The sequence below is a fragment of the Ostrea edulis genome, chromosome 7, assembly GCF_947568905.1.
Source record: "Ostrea edulis chromosome 7, xbOstEdul1.1, whole genome shotgun sequence".
NCBI classification, from domain to species: Eukaryota; Metazoa; Mollusca; class Bivalvia; order Ostreida; family Ostreidae; genus Ostrea; species Ostrea edulis.
The window spans coordinates 77,888,399-77,904,878 of NC_079170.1; the positions used below are offsets into that span (position 1 = coordinate 77,888,399).

At 36.8% G+C, this 16,480-nt stretch overlaps 1 protein-coding gene across 2 annotated transcripts in view; it reads right to left on the reverse strand.

The window, feature by feature from the left end:
• Positions 1–224: 224 nt before the first annotated feature.
• LOC125655023 (acetoacetyl-CoA synthetase-like) overlaps positions 225–16,480 on the reverse strand; it is a 33,988-nt gene continuing 17,732 nt past the window's right edge. For both annotated transcript variants that reach the window (XM_048885138.2, XM_048885139.2), the window contains exons 10-19: positions 15,835–15,915; positions 11,975–12,099; positions 11,639–11,703; positions 10,748–10,870; positions 8,279–8,392; positions 7,720–7,845; positions 7,291–7,360; positions 4,220–4,278; positions 3,824–4,029; positions 225–2,940 (exon numbers count right to left, since the gene is read on the reverse strand). In XM_048885138.2, coding sequence (XP_048741095.2) covers positions 2,803–2,940; positions 3,824–4,029; positions 4,220–4,278; positions 7,291–7,360; positions 7,720–7,845; positions 8,279–8,392; positions 10,748–10,870; positions 11,639–11,703; positions 11,975–12,099; positions 15,835–15,915 — 1,107 coding nt within the window. In that variant the 3' untranslated portion in view covers positions 225–2,802. The remainder of the gene's footprint in view (positions 2,941–3,823; positions 4,030–4,219; positions 4,279–7,290; positions 7,361–7,719; positions 7,846–8,278; positions 8,393–10,747; positions 10,871–11,638; positions 11,704–11,974; positions 12,100–15,834; positions 15,916–16,480) is intronic.

Consider the following 16,480-nt stretch of genomic DNA (forward strand, 5'->3'; position numbering starts at 1 on the left):
TCCTCCTTTTTTATAAATCCTGGATCCACTACTAAAAACAGCCCTCCAAAACCATCTCTAACACCATCACATATAATTAGGGTGTGTTGCACAATATGTCATCTATGGCATTCAGGAAATTAAAAACTTTCCCCAACAGAGGTACATGTATTGAATTCCGATTGGGACATGATCCCCAACCTGATTAACTCTTATGTCCGAATGATAAAAAACAAAACAACATAAGTTGTATCACACCTTCATTATTTGACAGAAACATTACCCTATTTTTACTTCACACACCGTTCAGATCATGTGAATAATAAATAAATGATTAAAAGAGACAACAAGAAACCCTCTATAAATGCATACTCTGCACTAGACCTTTAGAACAAATGTTCATGTTAAATCAGATATCTAGATACAATGTTCTAATAAGCACTTCCCAATGTGAACATTAACTCATGTCAGTTTATCCCTGTACCGTATTCATCCAATTGAGCGCCCCGGGTGCTTACATAATATTGAAAAAGGGCAGCTATTATTGAAATATTTCCAGTGAAATTTTGACTTTGTTTTATAGAAATACATGCATGTATATAATTCAAAATGAGTCATTGTTGTACTTTCCTTTACAATAATGTAATCCACTCAAGATTTTATTGATTGATTTATTATTTCAAATCGTCAAAACAACTTAGTAAATACACAACGACAGAGCAGCTATTCCCGGTATAAGGCAAGTCGTACTGTATTTAAATGGGGAGGGAGGGGGGGGTAACTTAATTTTTAAGAGTTCAAAAAAGTCTCCGGAGGTGTTTATAGGGGTAGGGGTTATCAATAGGATGAATATGGTATACTTATCTAAAAATATAACAATTCCAAATCACACCATTTCTACATCAAAGAAAAAGCAGGAAAAAAAACAGTACATTATTACATAATGAATGACATATAACTTAAATGTTTAAAATCGCTGATTAAAGACCCCATATATTATCAAATACATCATCACATACATTTCAATGCCAGTCTCTTAGAATATTATGCCATCATATTCCAACAGATGTTTGTGTTATAAAGACATAATCTGAATTTCTATCTTAAAATATCTGAAACTGGACAAATCATGCCAACTCTCTAAGCTTTTGACAAACTTTTCATGATGTGGCCAAACCTTTGACACGATCTCGAATTATTTAACAACAGCTTAAAAGATCATTAATAAATGATTCCTATACATGTATTAGTAAGTAAAAAGAACCTGAATAGTAAGCTTGAGTGATATAAATGTCGACTATTCAATATCTATAAATGTCAAATGTCGACTGTTCAATATCTATAAATGTCGATTGTTCAATATCTATAAATGTCGATTGTTCAATATCTATAAATGTCGATTGTTCAATATCTATAAATGTCGACTGTTCAATATCCATAAATACGCACGTTTTAAACAAACTGAAATGTTTACAAAGTCCAGATGCATTTTAATCTGGTACGTCAACAGGCCCAGATTATGTCATATGTGAACCTCCTTCTTAAGGATGAATGCTACATTAGTGAAATGATATGGGTGAAAAGTGGAGAATATATGTATGTGCTACAATATTTTCAAATTGAAAACTTCCAAATTGTCTTCATTTAGTCAAAAACTGCAGTTACATTTCAGGAGTCAACGTGCTAAGCTACTGAGCTACTCAACTAGGCAATACAATTTTAAATGAATAAACAAATATTGCTGCTATTTATATTTTCATCCAAGTTTTAAAAGGAAAATAATGATGATGTAGAGTATCTCCTTAAACAGGTAATTTGACACACAAAAATACAGAAAAACTGATATGTACGGTGTTGTCTTTTATGAAGGACCAATGCATGCTCTAAATGCCTCACCACAGCAGTTTTACATTTACGTGTAAAAATAAAACTTTCACCTTCTTCACATTTTGAGACAGATCACTGTAAACTTTACACTTTTTTAATCATTGCTCACCGAAGTCAATACATAACCTTTATATTAACTTACAATAAATGATTCACATCCAAAGTATACCTTTACATTCCAATCAATATATTTTGTGCTTATGTAAGTTTTTTGGAATGTCACAATGCATCACAGTGAAAAAAAAGTGACAGTGTTTTAGCTTTATTTCAGGAACAGAAGTCCTGGCTGTTGATATGTGTATTATAAGTGTGTATAGACAATAGAACCCTGGGGGGTGTATTATAAGTGTGTATAGACAATATAATCCTGGGGGGTGTATTATAAGTGTGTATAGACAATAGAACCCAGGGGGGTGTATTATAAGTGTGTATAGACAATAGAACCCTGGGGGGTGTATTATAAGTGTGTATAGACAATAGAACCCTGGGGGGGGGGGGGTGTATTATAAGTGTGTATAGACAATAGAACCCTGGGAGGGGGGGGGTGTTATATCAACAGTAGGTCTGATAAACCAGAAATTACCCAGCATGCTTCTTTTGTTTACACCACATAACACAAACACCCTACACATTTCATTCCCAATATCTTTCATAGTCTGTACACACTTTTTATGTTGAGTTGAAAGGTCAATACTTTTATCAAGAAATATAATACATTGAAACAAATTAAGATTATTACTGATAAAATATTAGTCAATGTAAGTACATGCACTAATATAACAATATAATACTTAGTCTAGTACATTGAAACAGAATAGGGTCATTACTGACAAAATATTAGTCAATGTAAATGCATGTACTTTAACATAACATTTTGGAAACTTTTCAATAGATTATTTTCCTTATTTGATCAACAACTGAATTTTGGTATCCAGTTCAATACTGTTTCAATTCTGGAATATCGTAAAAGTGATCAATGCTTGTAGGGTTTGCCAATGCCCCCCGCTGAACCACCTCCTGTCCGTGAATGGCCCGTCTGACTGCTACTTCAACCTTCTTCCCACTAATTGTATACTGGAATAAAACAACATGGAGTCAAAAGTACAAAAACATAATATCTATTTAAGAATATTCATTGATTGGAGGTACAATGTATGTTGTTTAAAGCCATTTTGATGTCCATCAACAAAAGATACACATATGTAAATGTACTCTCAAGAATATGATTCATTAATCATCGAACATTTTTTTCCATCAGGAATAATGAATGAGTGCTATAGTAACTCCTGAAGTCTACAAGAATTATTGTTGTGGAAGCAATCCTTTCTGTAAGGAATAAACCGATATATGTGGACATCTGTTACACGGGATAAAAAGAGCAATGTAAGGAATAAACCGATATATGTGGACATCTGTTACACGGGATAAAAAGAGCAATGTAAGGGGAATGTCTTAAATAGGGGAAGCAGATGGACTAAGAGTGGAATGTCCGCAATGGCGAGTTGATTAATTCCTAGAATGTTTTGTTTGGGGAGTTTGTGAAATTCCTAGAATGTCTTGTGTAGGGAGTTTGTGAAATTCCTAGAATGTCTTGTGTAGGGAGTTTGTGAAATTCCTAGAATGTCTTGTGTGGGAAGTTAATCAATTAGTAGAATGCCTTAGATAGGGAGTTGATCAAATTACAAACATGTCTTAAGTGGGGAGTTAATGAACTTAATTAATGGAATGTCCTGTATGGGGAGTTAATAAACTTACTGGAATGTCCTATGGGGAGTTAATAAACTTACTGGAATGTCCTGTATGGGGAGTTAATAAACTTACTATAATGCCCTATGTGGAGAGTTGATGAACTTACTGGAATGTCTTGTGTGGGGAGTAAATGCACTTACTGGAATGTCTTGCACAGGGATTAAATAAACTGACTGGAATGTCTTGTATGGGGAGTAAATGCACTTACTGGAATGTCTTGTGTGGGGAGGATGACTTCTGGCACGTGTCTGGCAGACAGAAGGCTCCTGATGTTGACTTTTATGCTCTTGACAAGCTCTTGAGTGAAGTCTGCTCCAGCCACCATTTTCAGGAACAAGACAACTCTCTCCTCGGAGTTATCTGCCTTTCTCTGAGCAACACACACACTGTCCTGAATCTCCTTATAAGATTCCACTGAAATGGAAGAACGGCTATGAAATTCTAGCTTGATTATAAAGATAAACCTGTCTCCAAGATTCAAATGAAATGAATTCATAAAAGACCTGTGGAATTTAGTTTGAATATCAAGTTTTAAAAATATGTGATAAGTGATATGTTTTGAAAACACAGAATTCATTATGTACAGTTTATACCAAGTTCTTACCAACATTATAGATTTCTGCACTTCCAAATCTGACTCCATTTGGATTCAACACACCATCACTAAAATTGAAAACAATCTAGAACAGCACTTAAACCAAAAAATAAATTGTTTGGAATTCGTAGTAGACTTAGCACAGGTGACAGTTCATCATTAAATCCATCATGGGGCATCATCATCACAAATTCTCCCACAATGTTCATCACTGCCTGTGACCTTGACCTACTGAACCAAATAATTGGCCTTTCTATCGCCCCACTAGCCATCTCTGTAGAAAGAATGAGACTCAATTCTAGATTGGTACACTTTGAACGGTGTCTGTAACATAGCTATACTCAGACACGCCCACTAGTCTGTATCATTACTACAGACACGCCCACTGGTCTCTCTGTAACATTACTACAGACACAAACAGACACACCCACTAGTCTGTCTGTAACATTACTACAAACAAGAAATAATACACAACAAGATATGATCATAATCCACCGATTGGAAAGTCTCCCAAATGAAGTACTGGCTGTATAGATGTGGTTTGTTCTGAGTACTACTATTTTCCTCCCTTGACAAAATCCATGCCAATTTTAGCTTCATTTAAAAAATCTAGATTACGAAGACTTTTTTTCTTCAAAATATTCTTTTTTTTTTCCCTTCAGTAAAACTGCTGTCATTTGACCTTGATCCTAGTTTGTAGGTCCCAAGACCCTCTCTATCAGTCCTGGTTCTAAAGTTATACAAGCTTTTATAATCAAGGTCAAAGGTCAAGGTCACTGGAGGCAGTTTGTAGGTCAATAAATCATTTTATCATTCCTGAAGATTCCATGTCTCTATCAGCCCTAGTTCTAAAGTTTTACCAGATTTACGTTCAAGGTCAGTGGTCAAGGTCACTGGAGCCACTTGACCTTGATACCAATTTGAAGATCCCATAATCCTTTTATTATTTTTTAAGATTATATCTCTTTATCAAACCTAGTTCTTAAGTATTAAAAAGTTTATTACCTAAGATCAGAGGTCAAGGTCACCGGAGTCACTTGACCTTGATACTATGTAGATCTTATCATCCTCTTATCATTTCTGAAGGTCCAGTGTCTCTAACAATTCCAGTTCTAAAATCATGAGTTAATATGTTCAAGTTCAGAGGTGAAGGTCACTGGAGTCATTTGACCTTGATACTAATTGATAGATTTCATCATTGTTTCATCATTTATGAAGATCCAATATCTCTTTCAGGCCTGATTCTTAAGTAATAACAATTTCATTTTCTAAAGTCAGAGGTCAAGGTCACTGGAGTCACTTGACCTTGGCATTAGTTTGTAGGTCCTGTCATACTCTTGCCATTTCTGAAGATCCCATCTTGCTATTAGTCCCAGTTTCCAAGTTACACAGTTTTTAACGTTCATGGTCAGAGGTAAAGGTCACTGGAGTTGCTTGACCTGATGCTAATTTGTAGGCCCTGTAATTCTCTTTCCATTTTCGAAGACCCACAGAACTTTATCTATTGTATTTGCCAAGTTATATCTGTTAAATTTTGGAATTAACCCCCCCCCCCCCGAGTTCCATGTTAAACCTCACTTCCATTTGATCCCCCCAAAATGTACCCTACCCCCCTTCAATATGAAAACAAAAACATTTCTGCACATCTAGATACATTGGTCTATCATATCCTTGAATATCTATTACTTTTATCAACTGATTACGGAGAAAGGTGTCGGACAGTTTTGGATGCAAGAAAGAAGCAGAAGAAGAAACAAGAGGCCCATGGGCCACATCGCTCACCTGAGTCCATATCAGAAGACTTTCTATATATATTTGCATGTAAAACCGTAGTCCTTATTATGGCCCCAACCTACCCCTGGAGGCCATAGTTTTTGCAAACTTGAATCTACACTATGTCAGAAAGCTTTCACGAGAAGAAGATATTTGAAGATTTTTCCTATATATTTGTATGTAAATCTTTGATCCCCCTTGTGGCCCCATCCTACCCCCAGGGGCCATGATTTGAACAAACTTGAATCTGCACTATATCAGAAAGCTTTCATGTAAATATCAGCTTTTCTGGCTCAGTGGTTCTTGAGAAGATTTTTTTTTAAAAATTCCTATATATTTGTATGTAAAACTTTTATCCCCTATTGTGGCCCCATCCTACAACAGGGGGCCATGATTTGAACAAACTTAACTCTGCTCTATGTTAGGAAGCTGTTCATGTAAATATCAGCTTTTCTGGCTCAGTGGTTCTTGAGAAGAAGATTCTTAAAGAATGTCCCTATATATTTGTATGTATAACTTTGATCCGCCCTTGTAGCCCCATCCAACCCCCAGGGGCCATGATTTGAACAAACTTGAATCTGCACTATGTCAGAAAGCTTTCATGTAAATATCAGCTTTTCTGGCTTAGTGGTTCTTGAGAAGAAGATTTTTAAAGATTTTTCCTATATATTTTTATGTAAAACTTTGATCCCCTATTGTGGCCCCATCCAACCCCCGGGGGCCAGGATTTTAACAATTTAGAATCTGCACTATATCAGGAAGCTTTCATATAAATCTCAGCTTTTCTGGCTTAGTGTTTCTTGAGAGGAAGATTTTTAAAGATTTTTCCTATATATTTGTATATAAAACTTTGATCCCCTATTGTGGCCCCATCCGACCCCCGGGGGCCAGGATTTTAACAATTTAGAATCTGCACTACCTAATAAAGCTTATCTATAAATTTCATCTTTTCTAGCCCAGTGGTTCTTAAGAAGAAGATTTTTTAATGACCCTACCCTATTTTTACCTTTTCTTGATTATCTCCCCTTGGAAGGTGGCCTGGTCCCTTTATTTTAACAATTTAGAATTCCCTTTACCTAAGGATGCTTTGTGCCAACTTTGGTTGAAATTGGCCCAGTGGTTTTTGAGAAGAAGTTAAAAATGTTAAAAGTTTACAGACGGACGGACAGACGCCGGAATACGGGTGATCAGAAAAGCTCACTTGAGCTTTTAGCTCAGGTGAGCTAAAAACAATAAGTCTCCAAACTTGGTTTGGGAGACTTAATGAGGTGGTGTACATTAGAACAGAACCCCGCGTATATACACACCTCCTCCCTAGCATCACGGTCCCACCGGTCTTGGGATTGATACAACAATAATCACCATGGGCCCAGACACCTACAATGTACAACAGTATGATTAACATTATATTAAGTAGTTGTCCATTCTCATGTTCAGTTTAAAAAGACAAAATATTATATAACAAATTTCAACACTTTTATAGAAAGGAAATTCTAATACTTCAGAGTCAGAATATTTATACTTTCATAGTGACAAACTTTTTATTCCTTTCTATTAATTTTTTTTCCATATATATTTTCACATACATAAGTGATGAGAGAAACCTAGGAATTATTTTTGAAATTTCAAGAAACATTCCATCTATTCATTCATCACATTACAGCTTATCGTATCTTTATTATGACCATCAATCATAATCATTATCAAGCAGTCCTGAAACGTGAAGCAGGTTTTACCTGGGTACATCGAGAAGTAGGCACCGGCATATTTTTCACCCTGGGGGTCATTCCAGAAGTAGACAGGCATGGAGGGGAATGGCTTCAGACAGACCAGTTCTCCGGGCTCCCCATATACAGGCTTACCTACAACAAAGGTCAAGGTCAATTCAAATCATTGAAGGGTACAAAAAATTTGGTTCTGTGCCAGTCAATACTGATAATGTATCAAAGATAACATTTTTAAGAAATAAAGTTTGCGTTTTTGTAGATGCTGCAGGATAACCTCCGAGGTCGAGATATGTTGTTTAAAATAAAAAAAGCTGTCGCATCGCCATGTTTACACGTGTATTGATGTCGAAATGCAGACAATTGATTTATATTGACAATAATGGTTTGCAATAGCCATGGTAGAATTCATGACAATGATTTCATCAACTCCATATATAAGCTGAACTTGTGGAAAGCTCATGTTTCACCATTCACAATCCTAAAGGACACAATATATTCTGCATCTCAAAATTAACAGTTAAAGATATTGCATTGAACTGTACAACAGTACTACAGACAACACCCTTACCCTCGTCATTCCAACACTCCATGTGACAGCCCAGGGTAAAGCTCTGGACCTCCCCCCTGTACACCGGGATCGTCCAGTTCTGACCCATGAAACAGGCGATGATGTCCGTACCACCTTCAGGTAATGAGAAATAATTAAGTCCTTTTAAATAAGTACTCTCTGCATGTTAATATAAACAAACAATCTGCGGAATATATTTCAAATCCATGAGAATTTTTTATCTATAGATACAAAACGAGAGCTTCAGAAGACAAGACATCCCCTTGCAAGACTTTTTCAACTATGTCCCCTAAGTGATCTTGACCTTTGACCCCCCCCCCCCCCCCCCCCAATCAATAAGGTTCTTTCTCTCTCATAACAAAGCTATATGAGAAGTATCAAATTAATTGAGCCTAAGAAATGGACCCTATAGAATTTCCACAATTCATTTCTATTAAGTATTTTAGTGACTTTGACCTGTTGATCCCAAAATCAATAGGGTTCTCTTTACAACAAAGCTACATGTGAAGTATCAAATCAATCTGACAAGCAAAGAATGCAGCCTCTGAAGTGTCTACAAAATTACAAACACTCACTCACCATGGGAATGAAATTATGCACAATATATGTGTACCAAAGACATGTACTGTAAACCAACTATTATTCGTGACTACTTTATTTCGCGATTCTTGTGGTAGAATGGTTTGCGGCAAGTAATTTTCGCAACCGAGCCTTTCTGGAATCTTTGACATTCAAGGACTGGTTCCCAATGAGAAATATTCACGATGATGAGGTTCTCGTGAATCTCACAAAATTTTCTCACACACTTTGTTATGAAGAACAACACATCATCATGATGGCTTGCTCTCTTTAGAATTACAAATGGAGAAATAACTAACAGTAACATATTCCTTTCTCCTTTTAAATCCCATTGCCCGACTGGTTAGCTCTGTGAGATAATGAGTAAAGCATTGCCCGGCTGGTTAGCTCAGTGAGATAAAGAGTAAAGCATTGCCTGGCTGTTTAGCTCAGTGAGATAATGAGTAAAGCATTGCCCGGCTGTTTAGCTCAGTGAGATAATGAATAAAGCATTGCACGACTGGTTAGCTCAGTGAGATAAAGAGTAAAGCATTGCCTGGCTGTTTAGCTCAGTGAGATAATGAGTAAAGCATTGCCCGGCTGTTTAGCTCAGTGAGATAATGAATAAAGCATTGCACGACTGGTTAGCTCAGTGAGATAATGAGTAAAGCATTGCCCGGCTGGTTAGCTCAGTAAGATAATGAGTAAAGCATTGCCTGGCTAATTAGCTCAGTGAGATAATGTGTGCCCGGCTGGTCAGCTCAGTGAGATAATGAGTAAAGCATTGCCCGGCTGGTTAGCTCAGTGAGATAATGAGTAAAGCATTGCCCGGCTGGTTAGCTCAGTGAGATAATGAGTAAAGCATTGCCCGGCTGGTTAGCTCAGTGAGATAATGTGTGCCCGGCTGGTCAGCTCAGTGAGATAATGAGTAAAGATGCAGATCAGTAAATTGTTCGAATCTCAAATAAATAATTGATATTTCAGGTAAATTTCTTCTAAAAACTACATTTTTCTATCAATTCAAGTACAATTTACACTTTGTAATTTCAGGATACTAGTATGATATTGTACAATAGTCTACACTTTCAAACCACCTCAGTTTCCTCTGAAATGTCATTCTTCCTTCAACACAGTTAAGCTACCAGTCATTATCAACTTCTGATAAGGACTTTTTAAATATAGTAACAAAGGTCACCATCTTTAACCCCTAACCCCTGAGCCAATCTCAAACAAGCATTTTATTACACTAACTCATAGCATAGACATGAACATTCATGACCAATGTTTCTTCAAATTGTAACTGAGAAATCAAATAGCTATTTCACGTAAGAGAGGTCACTGTGACCCCATGAACTGGTAACAGAGGTCATGCCCTATGACCCCATGAGGCAACCTTTTGATTACAGTGACACAAACCTATGGTGTGCAGATATGGACATCTTGGTTTAAATGCTTCTTAAGTCATTGCTGAGAAACCAGATATCTATTTTCAGTACTGTAGACCCCACCCTTTGACTAGTGACCTCATAAGAAATCAAACCAATCTTTTCATTAAATCTATTCATGGTGTGTGATTATGAAGACCATATCTCTTATGTTTCAAATGTTAGAAAGACAGATAGTCAGAAACACAAAACATAAAGTTAACAATATTGTTACAAATAAATACATTAATATGCTTCCCATTCTACTGGGGCATGATAATTTTAATTTTACAATCAGATGAAGAATATACCTTTATCAGAACAGAATACTGTTGCTGAAAATTTACTTCTAAGAAAATACTTACATCACAGGAACCAACAAAATTTTAAAAGCAGGGCTGTAGTAGCATAAATTAAGCAGATCGTCATACACATTGAACCTCTCCATTTCTCCCCTCAGGATATGATCTCTGAGTGTGAACCATACCTGATATAGAGGCCAGCAGCAGGTCCTTTTTGATCTCCCTGTATACATAGTCATAACTCTGGGGCTTCAAGGGGGACCCTGTTGACATGATCATTTTCAGGGTTTTCAGCTTGTGGGTCGCCCCTGTGATGTCAAGTAATGAAGACATGTAAATGGAATTGTTCTCCAAAGTTGTAATACAACATATATCATTTAACATTTAACCTCAAAGAAAATGATTTCATATTAAAAAAGAATTACTGGTAGTTAGACATGGCTTTCGCAACACTCGATACTCAACCCCCCCCCCCCCTCCCCCCCCCCCAACCCAAATAAAAACCTAGTGATTTTTACATTAACCTTCAGAAAAAAATACTTAAACCCTAACATATACATAAAAAAACAGCATTCCTGCCAGTTTGATAAAAAAAAAATGGGATGAGAGATATTGTTTAAATGGTGTGAATTGAAATTTTCCCACCTGTGACCTTGCCCTTTGATGTTACACGACCTTCAATATCAATAGGGACCCTGATCCATGATTGTCAGCATTCAGGCAAACTTCATTGAACTTTATCATGAAGATGCTAAATATTTTATTGATACAAGGAATTTCAAGCTTTTCCCCTCAGTGACCTTGACCTTCAACAATCATTAGAAAGTTGATTCTCATGGAAGGTAGCATTTCAGAATATGCTTAAAATCGAGGTAAAAATGCAGCATATAACACTGCACGCAAATAAATTAACACAAGACTCAGAGTGTGAATGAAACAACAGGCAGGATACTGAATCTCCAGTGCGACATATTGTTTTTATGGAATGGGATAATAATTAAGCTTTATAACATATGGATTCATTAAACTGGTTCATTTATACAATGTCTGTGAAAGAAATATAGAACATTCATTACCTGGCCTCAGTCCCCTGTCTTCCATAACAGCAAGCCATTTAGCACTAGTCCCAAACAATGTGATTCTATAGGAAAGTAAAATAGATGTGATATCAAATTCACTGTGAATTCTTAGAATTATCAAAACTGTCAGCAATATCTAATCAATTTCATCTCGACAATAAGTCTTAAATTCACAGACATTTCACCATAATGATTAGGAGTCACTACAAATGTTGACAACCCACTTTCAAGTTTTAGGAAAATTGCTGCCATTTTCCACTGATTCTATATTTGCAACCAATATGGCCACAAAGTAATCACAATAACATTAGTGCAAGTTGTATCAGTATTTACCCCAATTCATCCACAAGGTCCCAGAGATGATTGGCATGAGGAACCAAAGGAGATCCATCATACAGAACAATGGCTGCTCCCGAAACGAGACCCGAGACCAGCCAATTCCACATCATCCACCCGACCTGTCAATCATAAAAAACATCATTCACCCGACCTGTCACTTATAGAAAACATCACCCACCCAACCTGTCAATTATAGAAAACATCACCACCCAACCTGTCAATTATAGAAAACATCACCCACCCAACCTGTCAATTATAGAAAAAATCACCCACCCAACCTGTCAATTATAGAAAAAATCACCCACCCAACCTGTCAATCATAAACAACATCATCCACCCAACCTGTCAATTATAGAAAACATCATCCACCCAACCTGTCAATTATAGAAAAAATCACCCACCCAACCTGTCAATCATAAAAAACATCATCCACTCGACCTGTCAATTATAGAAAACATCACCCACCCAACCTGTCAATTATAGAAAAAATCACCCACCCAACCTGTCAATCATAAAAAACATCATCCACTCGACCTGTCAATTATAGAAAACATCACCCACCCAACCTGTCAATTATAGAAAAAATCACCCACCCAACCTGTCAATCATAAAAAACATCATCCACCCAGCCTGTCAATTATAGAAAACATCACCTACCCAACCTGTCAATAAAAAAAAACATCATCCACCCAACCTGTCAATTATAGAAAACATCATCCACCCAACCTGTCAATTATAGAAAACATCACCCACCCAACCTGTCAATCATAAACAAGAGGCCCATGGGCCACATCGCTCACCTGAGTCACCTTGGCCCATATCTGAAGACTTTCCATATATATTTGCATGTAAAACCTTAGTCCCTATTATGGCCCAAACTACCCTTTGCAAACTTGAATCTACACTATGTCAGAAAGCTTTCATGTAAATGTCAACTTCTTTGGCCCAATGGTTCTTGAGAAGAAGATTTTTAAAGCTTTTTCCTATATTTGTATGTAAAACTTTGACCTCCCCCCCCCCACTTGTGGCCCTATCCTACCCCCCGGGGGCCATGATTTGAACAAACTTGAATCTGCACTATGTCAGAAAGTTTTCTTGTAAATATCAGCTTTTCTGCCTCAGTGGTTATTGAGAAAAAGATTTTAACTATATATTTGTATGTAAAACTTTGATCCCCCCTTGTGGTCCCATCCTACCCCCGGGGGCCATGATTTGAACAAACTTGAATCTGCACTATGTCAGAAAGTTTTCATGTAAAAATCAGCTTTTCTGGCTCAGTAGTTCTTGAGAAGAAGATTTTTCCTATATATTTGTATGTAAAACTTTGATCCCCTATTGTGGCCCCATCCAACCCCCGGAGCCCATGATTTGAAGAAACTTGAATCTGCATTATGTCAGGAAGCTTTCATGTAAATCTCAGCTTTTCTGGCTTAGTGGTTCTTGAGAAGAAGATTTTTAAAGTTTTTCCCTATATATTTGTATGTAAAACTTTGATCCCCCCTTGTGGCCCCATCCTACCTCCAGGGGCCATGATTTGAACAAACTTGAATCTGCACTATGTCAGAAAGTTTTCATGTAAAAATCAGCTTTTCTGGCTCAGTGGTTCTTGAGAAGAAGATTTTTAAAGATTTTTCCTATATATTTGTATGTAAAACTTTGATCCCCTATTGTGGCCCCATCCAACCCCCGGGACCCATGATTTGAACAAACTTGAATCTGCATTATGTCAGGAAGCTTTCATGTAAATCTCAGCTTTTCTGGCTTAGTGGTTCTTGAGAAGAAGATTTTTAAAGTTTTTCCCTATATATTTGTATGTAAAACTTTGATCCCCCCTTGTGGCCCCATCCTACCTCCAGGGGCCATGATTTGAACAAACTTGAATCTGCACTATGTCAGAAAGTTTTCATGTAAAAATCAGCTTTTCTGGCTCAGTGGTTCTTGAGAAGAAGATTTTTAAAGATTTTTCCTATATATTTGTATGTAAAACTTTGATCCCCTATTGTGGCCCCATCCAACCCCCGGGACCCATGATTTGAACAAACTTGAATCTGCATTATGTCAGGAAGCTTTCATGTAAATCTCAGCTTTTCTGGCTTAGTGGTTCTTGAGAAGAAGATTTTTAAAGTTTTTCCCTATACATTTGTATGTAAAACTTTGATCCCCCCCCCCCTTGTGGCCCCATCCTACCACCGGGGGCCATGATTTGAACAAACTTGAATCTGCAATATGTCAGGAAGCTTTCAGGTAAATTTCAGCTCTTCTGGCCCAGTGGTTCTTGAGAAGAAGATTTTTAAATGACACCACCCTATTTTTGCATTTTTGTGATTATCTCCCCTTTGAAAGGGACATGGCCCTTCATTTGAACAAACTTGAAAGCCCTTCATTCAAGGATGCTTTTGGCCATGTTTGGTTGAAATTGGCCCAGTAGTTCTGGAGAAGAAGTCGAAAATGTGAAAAGTTTAACAGACAGACAGACAGACGGACAGACAGACGACGGACAAAAAGCGATCAGAAAAGCTCACTTGAACCTTCGGTTCAGGTGAGCTAAAAACATAATCCACCCAACTTGTCAATTATAGAAAACATCATCCACCCAACCTGTCAATCATAAAAAACATCATCCACCCAACCATACAGTAAAATATCTGTATCTCGAATATGGTTTATCTCGAATACCCCGCTTGAGTCGAAGTCGACCGCTGGTCCCGGTCGTTTTCCCTATATAAATGATTAAAAAAACTTCTGATATTTCGAACACGGTAATCTCGAATACTCCACTTATATCGAAGTATTTTCAAGGTCCAATGCCCTAAATTCTCCTGGTTTATCTCGAAGTGCAGTCAATTTTCCACTCTGCTTACCATACCTAGCATAGTTAAGTCACACATTCACACCCGCGGCTACATCAATTATAATTAATGACCGCTAATCCACGTTTGCCTTTTCCAACCAGTCCCAGGTCACAATAAATGGTTCAACAGCTTGGGTGATTAGTGAAGTCTTCCAACATTACTGCTAAAGTTCGCTGCCAACAATGAACTAACACACCCGATTCCAGGGATGGTGTTTTGAATGATACACGCTATATCATTAACATGTGGGTTAGATAAACGCACAGAATTGTCGAATTGCGTTTGAAAGTAATGCTCATAATAACGATAACACATTTAATAATACACGCTTCATCATTACAACTAGAACAGAGAAAACATGAAAATTTATTCAATAAACATTCAAAAGGTTTTTTTTTAAAAATCCGTCTTTTTGTTTTTTACGTGATAGGTTCTTTCACTACAACGCAATAGCTACATCCCAGTCGAGCCTGGACATCAGTAAACTTAAAGTAAGCATACAGGCACGATCATTTTAATTTTGAAACACATTGTGAATTCAATTGGATGTTTATATACATTAAAAAAACCAAAATGTTTATCTTTGAAATTGCACAACATTAATTTATCAACTTGTATTAAACTATAAGAAACGGCAACGGGGTTGTTGTTTATAATGCAAATCCCATTCTATGCATCAAATATCCTCCTTCAAAAAAATAATAAAGATCGATTTTGGATATCTCGAACCCCCGGATATCTTGAAAAATTTTCGAGGTCCCTCGGACTTCGAGATAGAGATATTTTACTGTATTCCATTTTCAATCCCATTCTTATATATAGGTGCCCCCACAATACAAACACATTGAGGTTCATTACATGATTGATGGCGATCCACCCAGATTCTTACTCTACTCACTGTGGTGTAATAAAAGACGATATCGCCCTTTATCTAATATTGCTGTACTCACTGTGGTGTAATAAAAGACGATATCGCCCTTTATCTAATATTGCTGTACTCACTGTGGTGTAATAAAAGAAGACATCGTCTCTTCCCATGTTGCTCTGGATGATATGTTCTTCTAAATGCTTCAGCAAGGTTCCCTGTCACCAATAAAAACAAAAACTTATATACAAATGTATAGCATAATTATTATCAGTATTTAGTATTGTAAAAGCAGCTAATTAAAATTTGTGGAGTTCAATTCCATTTGGTAATTTACACTATTACATAATACCTATATGTACCCATATGCATGAATACATATATATTGCGATTGTTATCACCCACAAAACCTACACCTTGTTATCATCCTTTCTTCCTCAAACTGTCATGACCGTATAACGGTCATTTTCTGCAGTTGGAAATTTTTGCGATTTAATCCATAAATGGTAGCAAATTATATCCAATTTCTGTGGTTGCATCATACCTATATTTATCATATACCCATCAATGTATCGTTCTTTGATACTGTGGATTTCACAGAGTGTGATTTGGTTTTCCGGATCACCACACTGTGGTTTTCTGATTCCGTATCAGTATCCTCTGAAACTGATGCCATCACAATAACGTTACAATGCATCAACGCAACGTTATTTGTGGAAAATATTGACCGCATCACAAATGAAACTGCGTACACAAAACATAATTTCATGGTATGTCTGTGTT